A 10484-nucleotide genomic window follows, 5' to 3' on the forward strand; every position below is an offset into this window, starting at 1 on the left:
TTCAGAGGTGCTGGTTAAACTGATGATCTGCAGACCCCAGCAGCACGAATAACGCACGGTCAATGGCCCGTGGCCAACTGATGGGGCGCCGATGCTCAACGCTCGAGCTTTTGGGACTGCCCTGCCCAGAACTGTTCCAGTGACCCTTTCCTCATTACCTTTCCTCATTAGGACAGGAAATCTGCAGAGAAGGCCCCTTGGCCAAGCGGCCCCTGGTCCCCACCCATAGGAACTTGTGAAGGCTTCCAGTGTGGCACCAAGATTTGTCATGGACTAAGGTTCCCAGCCCTTGGGAGGCTGAGGCAGGAAGAACCCCGCTAGTCCAAGGCCAACCTGTGCTACACAGTGAGATTCTGTCTCAAAAAACAAAACAAGGGCCAGGGATATAGCTCAGTGGCACAGTGCCTGCCTGGCAAGCCCAAGGTCCTGAGTTCGATTCCTGCTACCAAAAAAGCAACAAAAATGAAAATCAAAAACAAAACAAAATACTAGTCATTGACTCAACGCAACAGTTGAGGACACAGGCACCCGATGCCCTTGCTGAGGGAGAAGCCGCCCACAAGCAAGGGCCATTCTGAGAGATAGGACGCCCCCTACAGGCGCCTGGCTGTTCTCCCATCCCACACACCAGGCTCCTTGCTGGTTTAGACCATAAGCCAGGGGTCAACTTCTCACTCTTAAACTCCCCAGCCGGTCTCTTTTTCAGTCGCGTTAACATAGAACCACACACGCACGGGCTGGGGAGATGGCTCAGTGGAATAAGCGCTTCCCTGGCAAGCGCAAGGTCTGAGTTCAATCCCCAGTTCCACCAAAAGACACAGTGACAGCCTGGGCGGGCTCTTCCTGGGAGATTATGAGGTAGGAAATAAAACGTGAGCGGATGCGGAGAAAAGCTTGAGTCGCAGTGTGAATTGAGTGCCGAACAACTCAGGACTGTGTTATTTACAGGGTAATTCGGCTGCTCCAGACCTTCCAGAGTTCAGAGTTCCTCAGCCCCGACGCTACTGAGGTTTTGCCACGGGTGCTTGTGTGTTCATCGTAAGGTGTCCAGCAGCATCTCTGGGGATGCGCCACTGGGCATCTGCAACACCGAAAATGTCTCTAGAACCTTTTTCATACTCGAACCTGTAGCAGATCTTCAGGAACAGTTCCCCTGAGCTGGCTGTGGTGGTGCATGCCTGTAATCGCATGAGGATTAGGCAAGAGGCTCAGGCAAGAGGATCGCCATGAGTTCGAGGTTATCCGAGGCTACCTGAGAGATCCTTTCTCAAAAAAACAAAACCGCAGTCCTGGGAGGCCCGCGTGTTAGGTTTGGGCCCCTGCGCGTGGCGCCGCCTAGTGGACGGTGGTGGGATCTTTTTTGAAGGCCGGGGCTTGGCTCAGGAGTGGCTCTGTGCTGATGATGCCACCCGAAGCGGGCCGAGCTGAGAGTGGGCTCAGGGGGCCAGGCTCTAGCTTACGCTTTGTGCACAGCGCCAGAGAGCCGGCCAGCGTGAGATCGGGTTTCTGCTTGTCAAACAGAACAGGCCAGACACTGATTCGCGCCGGCTGTGGGCTCAAAGAGCCGCTCGGAGTCGTTTTTCACTCGTCAGCACGCACAGCTCCACGAAGAGGGTTTGCAGAGCTGTACGCTGTGCTGCTGGATCTTCTTGTGCTCCAGGTGATTGCAATCTGACCGGGGCAGGAACGCAGCCTGTACGTCCGTGTTCTCCCTCTTTCCGAAGTCCCACGCAGCCTTCATGCTCTCGGGTTTATCAGCCTACAGGTGCCACCGTAGCCAGAGGAGCCCGCGTGGGGCGTGGGTGAATTTATGTCGAGCTTTCCAACTCATGCAATGCTGGCCTCCTCTGCCTCCGCCTCCTCCTCCTTCTCCCCTCTTCCCCCTCCGCTGCCTCCTCCAATTCAATTTTGCTTTGCTTTTTGAGACAGCAATCCAGGCTGGCCTCGACCTCGCAGCAAACCTCCTGCCTCAGCCTCCGGGCAGCCAGGATTGCAGGCGTGCACCACGACGCCAGGCTCTGGATTTCATTATTATTTTGTCCCGCGGTTCGGGTCGCACCCTCTAGGGTCCGGCGTCCGTTCAGCTCTCGGGGACCCTGGTCCGTGAGGTCTCCTTCCGCGCGGTCGCCCTCTCGCGGCCCAGAGCGCGCAGGCGGAGGCCGGCTGGGGTCCTTAGCGGTGCCTGCAGCCTCTCCGCAGGGACCCTGCGGCAGCCACCTGCTCGGCTTGGCAGAGAAAGTCCGTCCCCTATCAGGGACGCCCCCGTGTGCAAGAAGCTCTGTACCCCAAGGCTAGGGCCCCTTCCTGTCTGGGCTCGGGCGCCCGGCCAAGAGCGAGAACCTTCTCTGCGGGCGGCACCGAGGGTCCGTGCGAGCTGATCACCGCAAGGTACCGGCCGGAGCCCTGGGATCTGGGATTCAGGCCGGGCCCCGCAAGGCGCTGCCTGCCCGGCTTCCCCTTCGCCTTCTTCCCGGAGTAGCACTGTGACCCCTGGGGAGGGGTGGGCCTGACTCCCAGAGACACAGGCAGAGCCAACGGTGCCTTGAGGTCCTTGTCGTTGCTGCATGGATTTATACTTTGGAAAGTCCAGTCTAGGCTTCTGGGGTCACAGAAGGGCATGCGTATATCATGCTCCCCAGTACCAGAAGCGTCTGCGGTGGAGAAGCCTGGACCCAGCTGGATTCCCTGGAGCAGGCCCGGGACTGCTAGGAAGGGAGCCCCAGCCTCAGGGGTTTGCCTCCAAACGGATCAGATTCCTTCAGCCACAGCTGTGGGGACTCCCATTGGCTGGAGGAACCCCATTGTCTACAGTTAGGACCCAACTGGTCCAGCCACGCAGTCCTCCTCCGCCATCTCTCTCTTCCCTGTTTGTCTGAACCTCCTCCACCATTCCACCACTGAAATTAGGTCTACCTCCTCAGAATGCAGCAAAGGGTAACTGCTTCCTAGAAAAACTACACCGTATTTGGGGCCACGTATTTATGGCAACATAATCTGGGTGCAAGGTGGTGCCTCCGATCTCCGTTCCTTCTCTCGATAGAGAAGACAGCTGGACGCTCACTTTTACAGAAATAAATTAGGGAACTTTTGCACACACCTCACACTATTTCTACACGGATTTCCTTGGCGGCAAAGAGCTTCCACGGCTCACCTGCTTCACCCAGACAGCTGGGTTTTGTTTTTTGTTTTGTGTTGTTTTTTTTTTTTTTCAAACCAGGGGCAGAGGGCTCTGGTTTCAGTTTTACAGCTGTGGTGTCCCCAGGGAGTCTCACGGGTCAGGTGGGGCCCTCCCATCTTCCTCCCCAAGCCCTTGAGTGTCTAGGGCCTTCCCAGGAAGCAGGTGACAGAGAGGAAAGGACTGAAAAAGGAAGCCCAGAAGCAGGACAGGTTTGAGGTGAACCAGGGTGGGTGGGTAGGTGGGGAGGGGTCAGTCCTGCAACAGCCGCGTACAAAGCACGAGAGAGAGACAGAGAGAGACAGAGACAGAGACAGAGACAGACAGACAGACAGAGACAGACAGACAGACACACAGAGATTCCTGCTTCACAGAACACAATTGGGCTTTCACTCATGAAAAATGAAAGTGTGCCTGGCCTCAGGGAAAAATTGAATGTTCTATTTTTAAAAGCCTGTATAATAAAAATAATTTTTTAAATAGAAAATTAAGGGCCAGGGAGATGGCTCAGCAGAATAAGTGCTTCCCTGGCAAGTGCAAGGGCCTGAGTTCAATCCCTGATTCCAGGAAGAAAAAAAAAAAAAAAATATATATATATATATATATATATATTTATATGACATATGACATATATATATATTTTATATGACATATGACATATATTTTATATTTTATATGACATATGACATATATTTTATATGTCATATATATCTTTTATATGACACATAAAAGAAGCCTGGATTCATAGAAGCCTAGGGTAGAGGAAGATCACCCCATCTAGTTGCCCAAGCTGGGTTTGAACTGTGAGCCTCCTGCCTCAGCCTCCCTGAGTGCTGGCATCACAGATGTGTGTGGCCACGCTTGGTGCAATGTGTGACTGTGTTGGTGTGACAGTGGCTATGCTAGTAGACTTTGTGGGGAGAGACACTGAGGGCGGGGGCAGGCAGGACTGCCACACATGGCCACCCATGCAGTGCAATGTGTCTTGAGCAGGGTGGGGAGGGAACTGGCTATGCTGGAAGCCGCGCCTTGAGGCCCTCAGAGAGCCTGGGACCTCACAGGAGGTGACAATGGCAAAAAACTGCAGTGCGCATGCGCCCCTCCCCGCAGGTGTGTGAGCTTGCCCTCACAGCTCCTCCCGCTGGAGGGCAGAGCAGGTACCCTGGCCCTCCGACCCCTGTGGTGCAGGCGTGGGCACGGCCCGGGTTCCTGCCAGGGCTTTCTGGAGTGCTGGCCCGGGAGACGCCTCTCAGGACGACATCTGCAAGTGAAGAGCAGTCAACCTCATCAGTAATTCAAGAGCTGCAAGCTTTGAGCATTGTTCTTGCCCACTGGATAGGAAAATAACAAGCAGATTGAGGAGGGAGAGTGTGGTGGGGTCCAGGGACTGGTCTCTCGGGCTGTGTGCCTGGCTTTTTGCAGGTCACTGGGCACAACCCATCAGACTTGACACTAGCCATGCTTCGGCCCAGCGTCGCATTCTACTGAAGCCATCATCAGAGATGTGCTTTTTTAAAAAATATACAGACCAAAAGTGATGGTGGCACATACCTATAATTTCGGTGCTCAGGAGGCTGAGGCAGAAGGATTGATGTGAGTTTGTGGTCAACCTGAACCACATAGTAAACTCATGGCCAGCCTGGACTACCTACAAGACCCTGTCTCAAAATACTAAAATAAAATAATAATATACAAGGCTTGCCCCAGAGTTACATCTACAACATTTCCCACTATGTGTAACTTTTTTTTTCCAGGTACCAGTAATTGAAATCCAGACTGCTGGCTTGCAAAACAGGTGCTGCCCCAGTGAGCCATAGCCCTGGCCCCACTGTGTGGTAATGATGTCACCCACAGGGACACAACTCAAATGCCCACCAGCAGCACACTGGTGCTGATATGCACTTAGCAGGGTGAGCTTGGAGAAATAAAGATGCATGTTGATATGATAGTTTGTAAGGTGCAGTGAATGTTTAACTTTTTTACAGTTTATTAAAATTAAAAAATTTAAAGTTTATTAAAAGACACATTGTCATTAATGCCCCTCACAATCCTTCCTCTCACTTTGAATTCATTTATCCATCATCCCTGCCACTTTTGGAAGCCATTCTGGAGTGTCTGGTGGCACGGCCGTGGCTGCCTCAGTGTCATGAATTAATTCAAAGTGTTTCCCTTTCACAGTCATTTCTACTTTATGTATTTATTTCTATTTTAGGGAAGGGGTTATAGGGTGTTCAGGGTCTCACTACTAGATCGGATTCAGAGCGATCCACCTGCTTACAGCCTCCCAAGAGCTGGGATTACAGGAGCACGCCACTACGTCCAGTCTCAATCGCCATCTCAGTGCACCCTGGGGATAGGGCCTGCTCGGCAGGCCTGGGGATTGAACCCTGGCATCTGCGTCTGCCTAAGCAGGCACTTCAATCCACTGAGCTATTGGGCCAGCCCCATCATTTTCTTTTTTTTTTTTTTTAATTTTATTTATTTGTGTGTGTGTGTGTGTGTGTGTGTGTGTGTGTGTGTGTGTGGCCAGCTCAGCCCACCAGGGGGCGGGGCTGGCTGGCATGTGGTGCTGGGGGATTGAACCGCAGTCCCTGTGCTTTGCTAAGCTTGTTCTAAGTAGGTGCTTTAGACCACTGAGCCATCTCACCAGCCCCAGCCCCATCATTTTCACTTTGGGGAAGAGCCAGAAATTGCACAGGTGAGCAAGCTGGATGAGGATGCTACAGTGCTTTTATGAGCCCACTTTCCACCGAACAGTACACAGCAGCAGCGTTCACCATATTTTTCATCACACCTTATAAAGACACTTAGGAAAGAGGACTCCCAGAGTTGCTTCAGAAAGTGGCAATGGGGCTGGGGACATAGCACAGGGCCTGAGTTCAATCCCCGGTCCCGAAGAAGGAAGGAAGGAAGGAAGGAAGGAAGGAAGGAAGGAAGGAAAGAAAGAAAGAAAGAAAGAAAGAAAGAAAGAAAGAAAGAAAGAAAGAAAGAGGCAAGGATGGTAGGATGTTCCCCAAGTCAGGGGGACATTTTGAGGGAGACTAATGACAACGTGTCTTAATGATGTTTCTGTAGGTGTTCACCGTTCATATTGGTCACACCTCATAAGTTAGTGTCCACATTTTTTTTAAATCTAGAAGACTACAAACATACCAAAGTATTAATGATGGAGTTTTCTGGGACATGAAAGCTGAGGACTTTGAGCTTTAACATTCTGCAGTTCCTAGTGCTGTTGCAAGTAGAAAACAGGATTTTTTGTTTGTTTGAATTGTTTTTCGAGACAGGGTCTTGATATATATAGTTCAAGCAGGCACTGTGTTGAATTTTAAAATTTTAATCTTGTATTTATTTATTTATTTACTTAGTATGTGGTCTGGCTGTGCAGCTTGGACTCCTAATGATCCTCCTGTCTCAGCCTGCCCAGCACTATTATTATAGGAATGCACCACCACACCTGGTTTAGGTGGCCAGAAGGGCGTGCCTAGAGTTCTAGGACCAGCACGTGGAATACCAGGGATCGAACCTGGACCCTTGAGCTTGCTAGGCAGGTGCTTAGACCACCAAGCTATCTGCCAACCCTAGATATATAGTTCAAAGTGTCCTTGAGCAGGCCATAGAGATAGCTCAGTGGAATAAGTGCTTGCCTGGTAAGTGCAAGGTCCTGAGTTCAATCCCTGGTATCACCAAAGAAAAAAGGGGGGGCCTTGAGGTCACTATGTAGCCTAGGCTGGCCTCAAACTCATGGCAAACCTCCTGCCTCAGCTTCTTGAGCACTGAGACTACAGGCATGGGCCACTGCTCCTGGCTAGTGCCCAGAAGAGTGGGTGGAAGGCATAGTAGTGGACATTTGTCTTTCCTGGTGGCCAGCCCCTCTGTCCTCCCTCCATGAGACATGGATAATCTACTCATCTTAGAATATACCATTGCAGAAGTTGGAAATAATCCTCAGGTGCCCACATTTTAGTGGGCTTGCCATAGAAGTCACACAGGGAGGGCACCAGAGCCCAGCCTGCAGTCAGAGGAGCCCAAGGAGCCTGCGACAGGACTGGGGTCTTCTCTCCCCTGCAAGTGAGGCATAAATGAGATGGTGGGGCCAGGGATACAGCTCAGCAGCATAAGCGCCTGCCTGGCAAGTACAAGGTCCTGAGTTCAATTCCCAGTACCAATAAATGAATAATTAATTAACTAATTAAGATGATGATATAAGATGGGGCAGGCAGTATGGGAAGGGTACTCAGTGTCTTATGAAACCCACAGAATTGAACAAGCCTGAGAATGGGCTGAAATCAAACTCCAGATGCTCCCAGCCCTGGGTCCCTGAGGTTATACATCTTTTTGTCTGTTTGTTTTGAGACAGGATCTCAACTTGCAGTTCAGGCTGGCCTTCAACTCACTATGTCACCCAGGCTGGCCTTGAGCTCGCGGCCATTCTCCTGTCTCAGCCTCCCAAGTGCTGGGGTTACAGGAATGTGCCACCACGCCCAGAAATCTTTAGTGTCCTTTGCTGCATAGATGCCTCACCCCGATCTCTGTCCTCCTGGCTCCCCAAATCCTCCTGTGCAAAGAGTTCTTTTTTTTCTTTCTTTCTTTTTTTTTTTTTTTTGTGGATCCGGGGATTGGACTCAGGCCCTTGCACTTGCCAGGCAAGCACTTATTCTACTGAGTCATCTCCCCGGTCCCTCACAGAGTTCTTTTTAAAAGGACATGGTCACATTAGGCCAGGGGACTTTTCTATTCCTGTGCAATTGGATCTTGACTAATTACATATGTAATGGACACATTCTGAGCCACCAGTGGTACAGACTTCCAATATATGATGCTGTAGGGGCGGGAAGTACACAATTCTGTGCATGCAATGCCAGTCTTCTGCCACTGAGCGGCGCTGCTGAGCTACACCCTCTCCCACCCACTCCCCGGCCCGGAGCAATTCTTATTACAGCCTTGCAGCCCCGCCGCGCGCTCTCTCCCCACTCTTGCACCAGCATCGTGGCCATCTCCCGAGCCCTCCTGACCTCGTGCCCGCCAGTAGCACCCTGTAAGCACCGTGATCCTGCAGTTCCCGTTCAGTGCAGAATTTAGGGTGCTCCTGGGCATGGGCTGTCCGTGTGCCTGACAGTGACACACACTGTTCTCCACGCCCTCTGTTTCATAGGTTCTTGGGTTTTGTTTTGCTTTGTGACACTGGCGTTTGAGCCCGGGGCCTCTTGAGTGCCAGGCAAGCACTCTTCCACGGAGCTACACACCCAGTACTAGCTGGTCACCCTGAGGCATACTGCAGGAACCAATCAAAGACAGCCAAGAACTCCACCTTTCTGCCTCCCCTCTGCAACTCCATAAAAACCTCTCCTTGGGCCTCCTCCCTCCCTTCCCCTCCCTTCCCCTCCCTTCCCCTCCCTTCCCCTCCCTTCCCTTCTCTTCCCTTCTCTTTCTTTTTTCCCCTTAGGTTGTTTTGAGCCCTTCTCCACGCACGCTGAGCACACAGCGGAGCCACAGGAGTCCATTCCGTGCTCCAAGCCCGCCGGCTCTGCTTCGCTACAGAGCGCGCACCCTAAAAAGGAATGCTAGTTCCTGGGGGAAAAGGAGGGAGGTTTCACTCTTCCACAGCAACCGTTCGCGGTACGATCCGAGTGGAGAGAGGGCGAGCGGGGGAAAGGGGCGCACCATAGTTACAGACACACGCACCCGGGCATCAGGAGAGGGGACCCCCTAAGGGGGGTGCTTTAGGTGGGTGTTGTTGGGGGCCGGGTATGATGTTGACCGTAGGTGCCTGTGTCCTTAGCTACCAAGGACAACGGAGCACGGCGTTTGTTTGCGCTGCTAGGAAAGCTTGTGGTTTGGCTACTTGAAACTTTAGTCATCTGGCACATACCAGTTGAGAAGTGTTCTCCCTGTCCTGCTGTCCATGAAGAAAAAATTTTTTCATTGTACCGTTGTCCACAAAAACTACCCCTTGTTTATCTGCAGTTTGTATCTTAGTGAACGATTTTATTTTATGTTACCCATGAAACGGGGGGGGGGTACTTGTAAAAAAGACAAAAAGAACCTCACCTCCTGTGAGATGTGGGTGGTGTGGAGCAGGCAGCCAGGAATCCGCATTTGATTTATTTAGGGACACTTGGGGTCAAACGCAGCGCCTCTACTGCTACAGTTAGCATGGGAGGGGCTGAGCGAGGCACCCCGCCCCCTCACGCAGCTCAGGCACAGCGCCGCCCGGGTGCTGATCTTGTTTACAACACTTAGAAGGCCCCTGCAGATCATCAGTTCCCGCAGCAGTTAGAGACGGGAGGGGCGTGGGACGCACCTGGAGGCACAGGTGTCTGATCCTAAATCCTGGATGTCACACCCACGCGGTCAACACCAGTAGGCAGCAGCGGCAGCTGCGCCTAGGACCCGGAGCGCCTCTTTCTCCTCTTCTCTACTTTTCCTTTTCCGGATTCCTGCTGCTGCCACCATTCAATGATCTTCAATAAATGTAACTACTTACTACCTTGGTAATTCTTTTGTCATTCAAAAGAACCTGGGCCGTTTTGCCAACTCAAATGTACCACTACCATTGCGTAACCCCACCAGCCCAGAAATCTGATTTGGTTTTGTCTTGTAGTGGAAATTGAACCCCGGACTTTCACCACCCCTTTGAGACAGGGTCTCGCTACGTATCAGACTGAACTTCAACTCATTGTGTAGCCTAGACTGGCCTTGAACTTCTGGCACTCTGATCATCCTGCCTCAGCCTGCTGGAATTACAGGCATGCGCCACCACCCCCGGCCACAGCCCTTTTTTTTTTTTTTTTTTTAAATTAAGTTTTAAAACAAAGGCTGGGCACGGTTGTGCACACCTGTAATCCCAGGATTCTGGAAGCTGTGCCAGAGGATCATCAGGAGTTCGAGGCCAGCATGCACTACAACAGTGAAGCACTGTCTCAGAAAAACAAACGAAAACACAAAACACTAAGTCTTGGTAAATTGTCCAGGCTGAGCTTTGGTGTACCTCAGGCTCCCTGTCCTGTATAGGCGTGAGTCACCACGTCTGGCCCTAATTGTAACTTTCAAAATCCACCCTGTGGCCACTGGACCAGCGAGAGAAATGGGTAGGGCCATGGACAAAGAATAAGGAGGAGCGGGCAGGGCCAGGGGTTACTCGCCTGGGCTCGCAGTTTGGCTTTCTCTCAGCTTTGCTTCTTGAGGGGGCGTGACCAGCGAGCCACAGCCCCAAGCCAATCAAATCGCGGTCTTTAGGGAGCGTGGCTTGACAATTTCAGCTACTGGGCTGCCCCAACCGCAGCTCTGGAGGCCGCGCAAAGCCTACCCC

The 10484-nt window shown here is 52.0% G+C and overlaps 1 protein-coding gene and 1 long non-coding RNA gene across 2 annotated transcripts in view; both read right to left on the reverse strand.

The window, feature by feature from the left end:
- The window catches only part of LOC101563217 (C-type lectin domain family 2 member L), a 28389-nt gene extending 27199 nt beyond the window's left edge, over positions 1-1190 (reverse strand). Inside the window, exon 1 of the mRNA XM_004629138.2 lies at positions 1006-1190. Coding sequence (XP_004629195.1) covers positions 1006-1190 — 185 coding nt within the window. The remainder of the gene's footprint in view (positions 1-1005) is intronic.
- Positions 1191-4255: 3065 nt separating this feature from the next.
- LOC111816120 lies at positions 4256-10321 on the reverse strand. The gene is made up of 3 exons (XR_002820624.1): positions 10233-10321; positions 10012-10090; positions 4256-4506 (listed from the first exon to the last, which is right to left on the reverse strand). It is a non-coding gene; the product is annotated as an uncharacterized LOC111816120 (long non-coding RNA).
- Positions 10322-10484: the final 163 nt, after the last annotated feature.

This window comes from Octodon degus, unplaced genomic scaffold (assembly GCF_000260255.1).
Source record: "Octodon degus isolate 3935 unplaced genomic scaffold, OctDeg1.0 scaffold00027, whole genome shotgun sequence".
NCBI lineage: Eukaryota > Metazoa > Chordata > Mammalia > Rodentia > Octodontidae > Octodon > Octodon degus.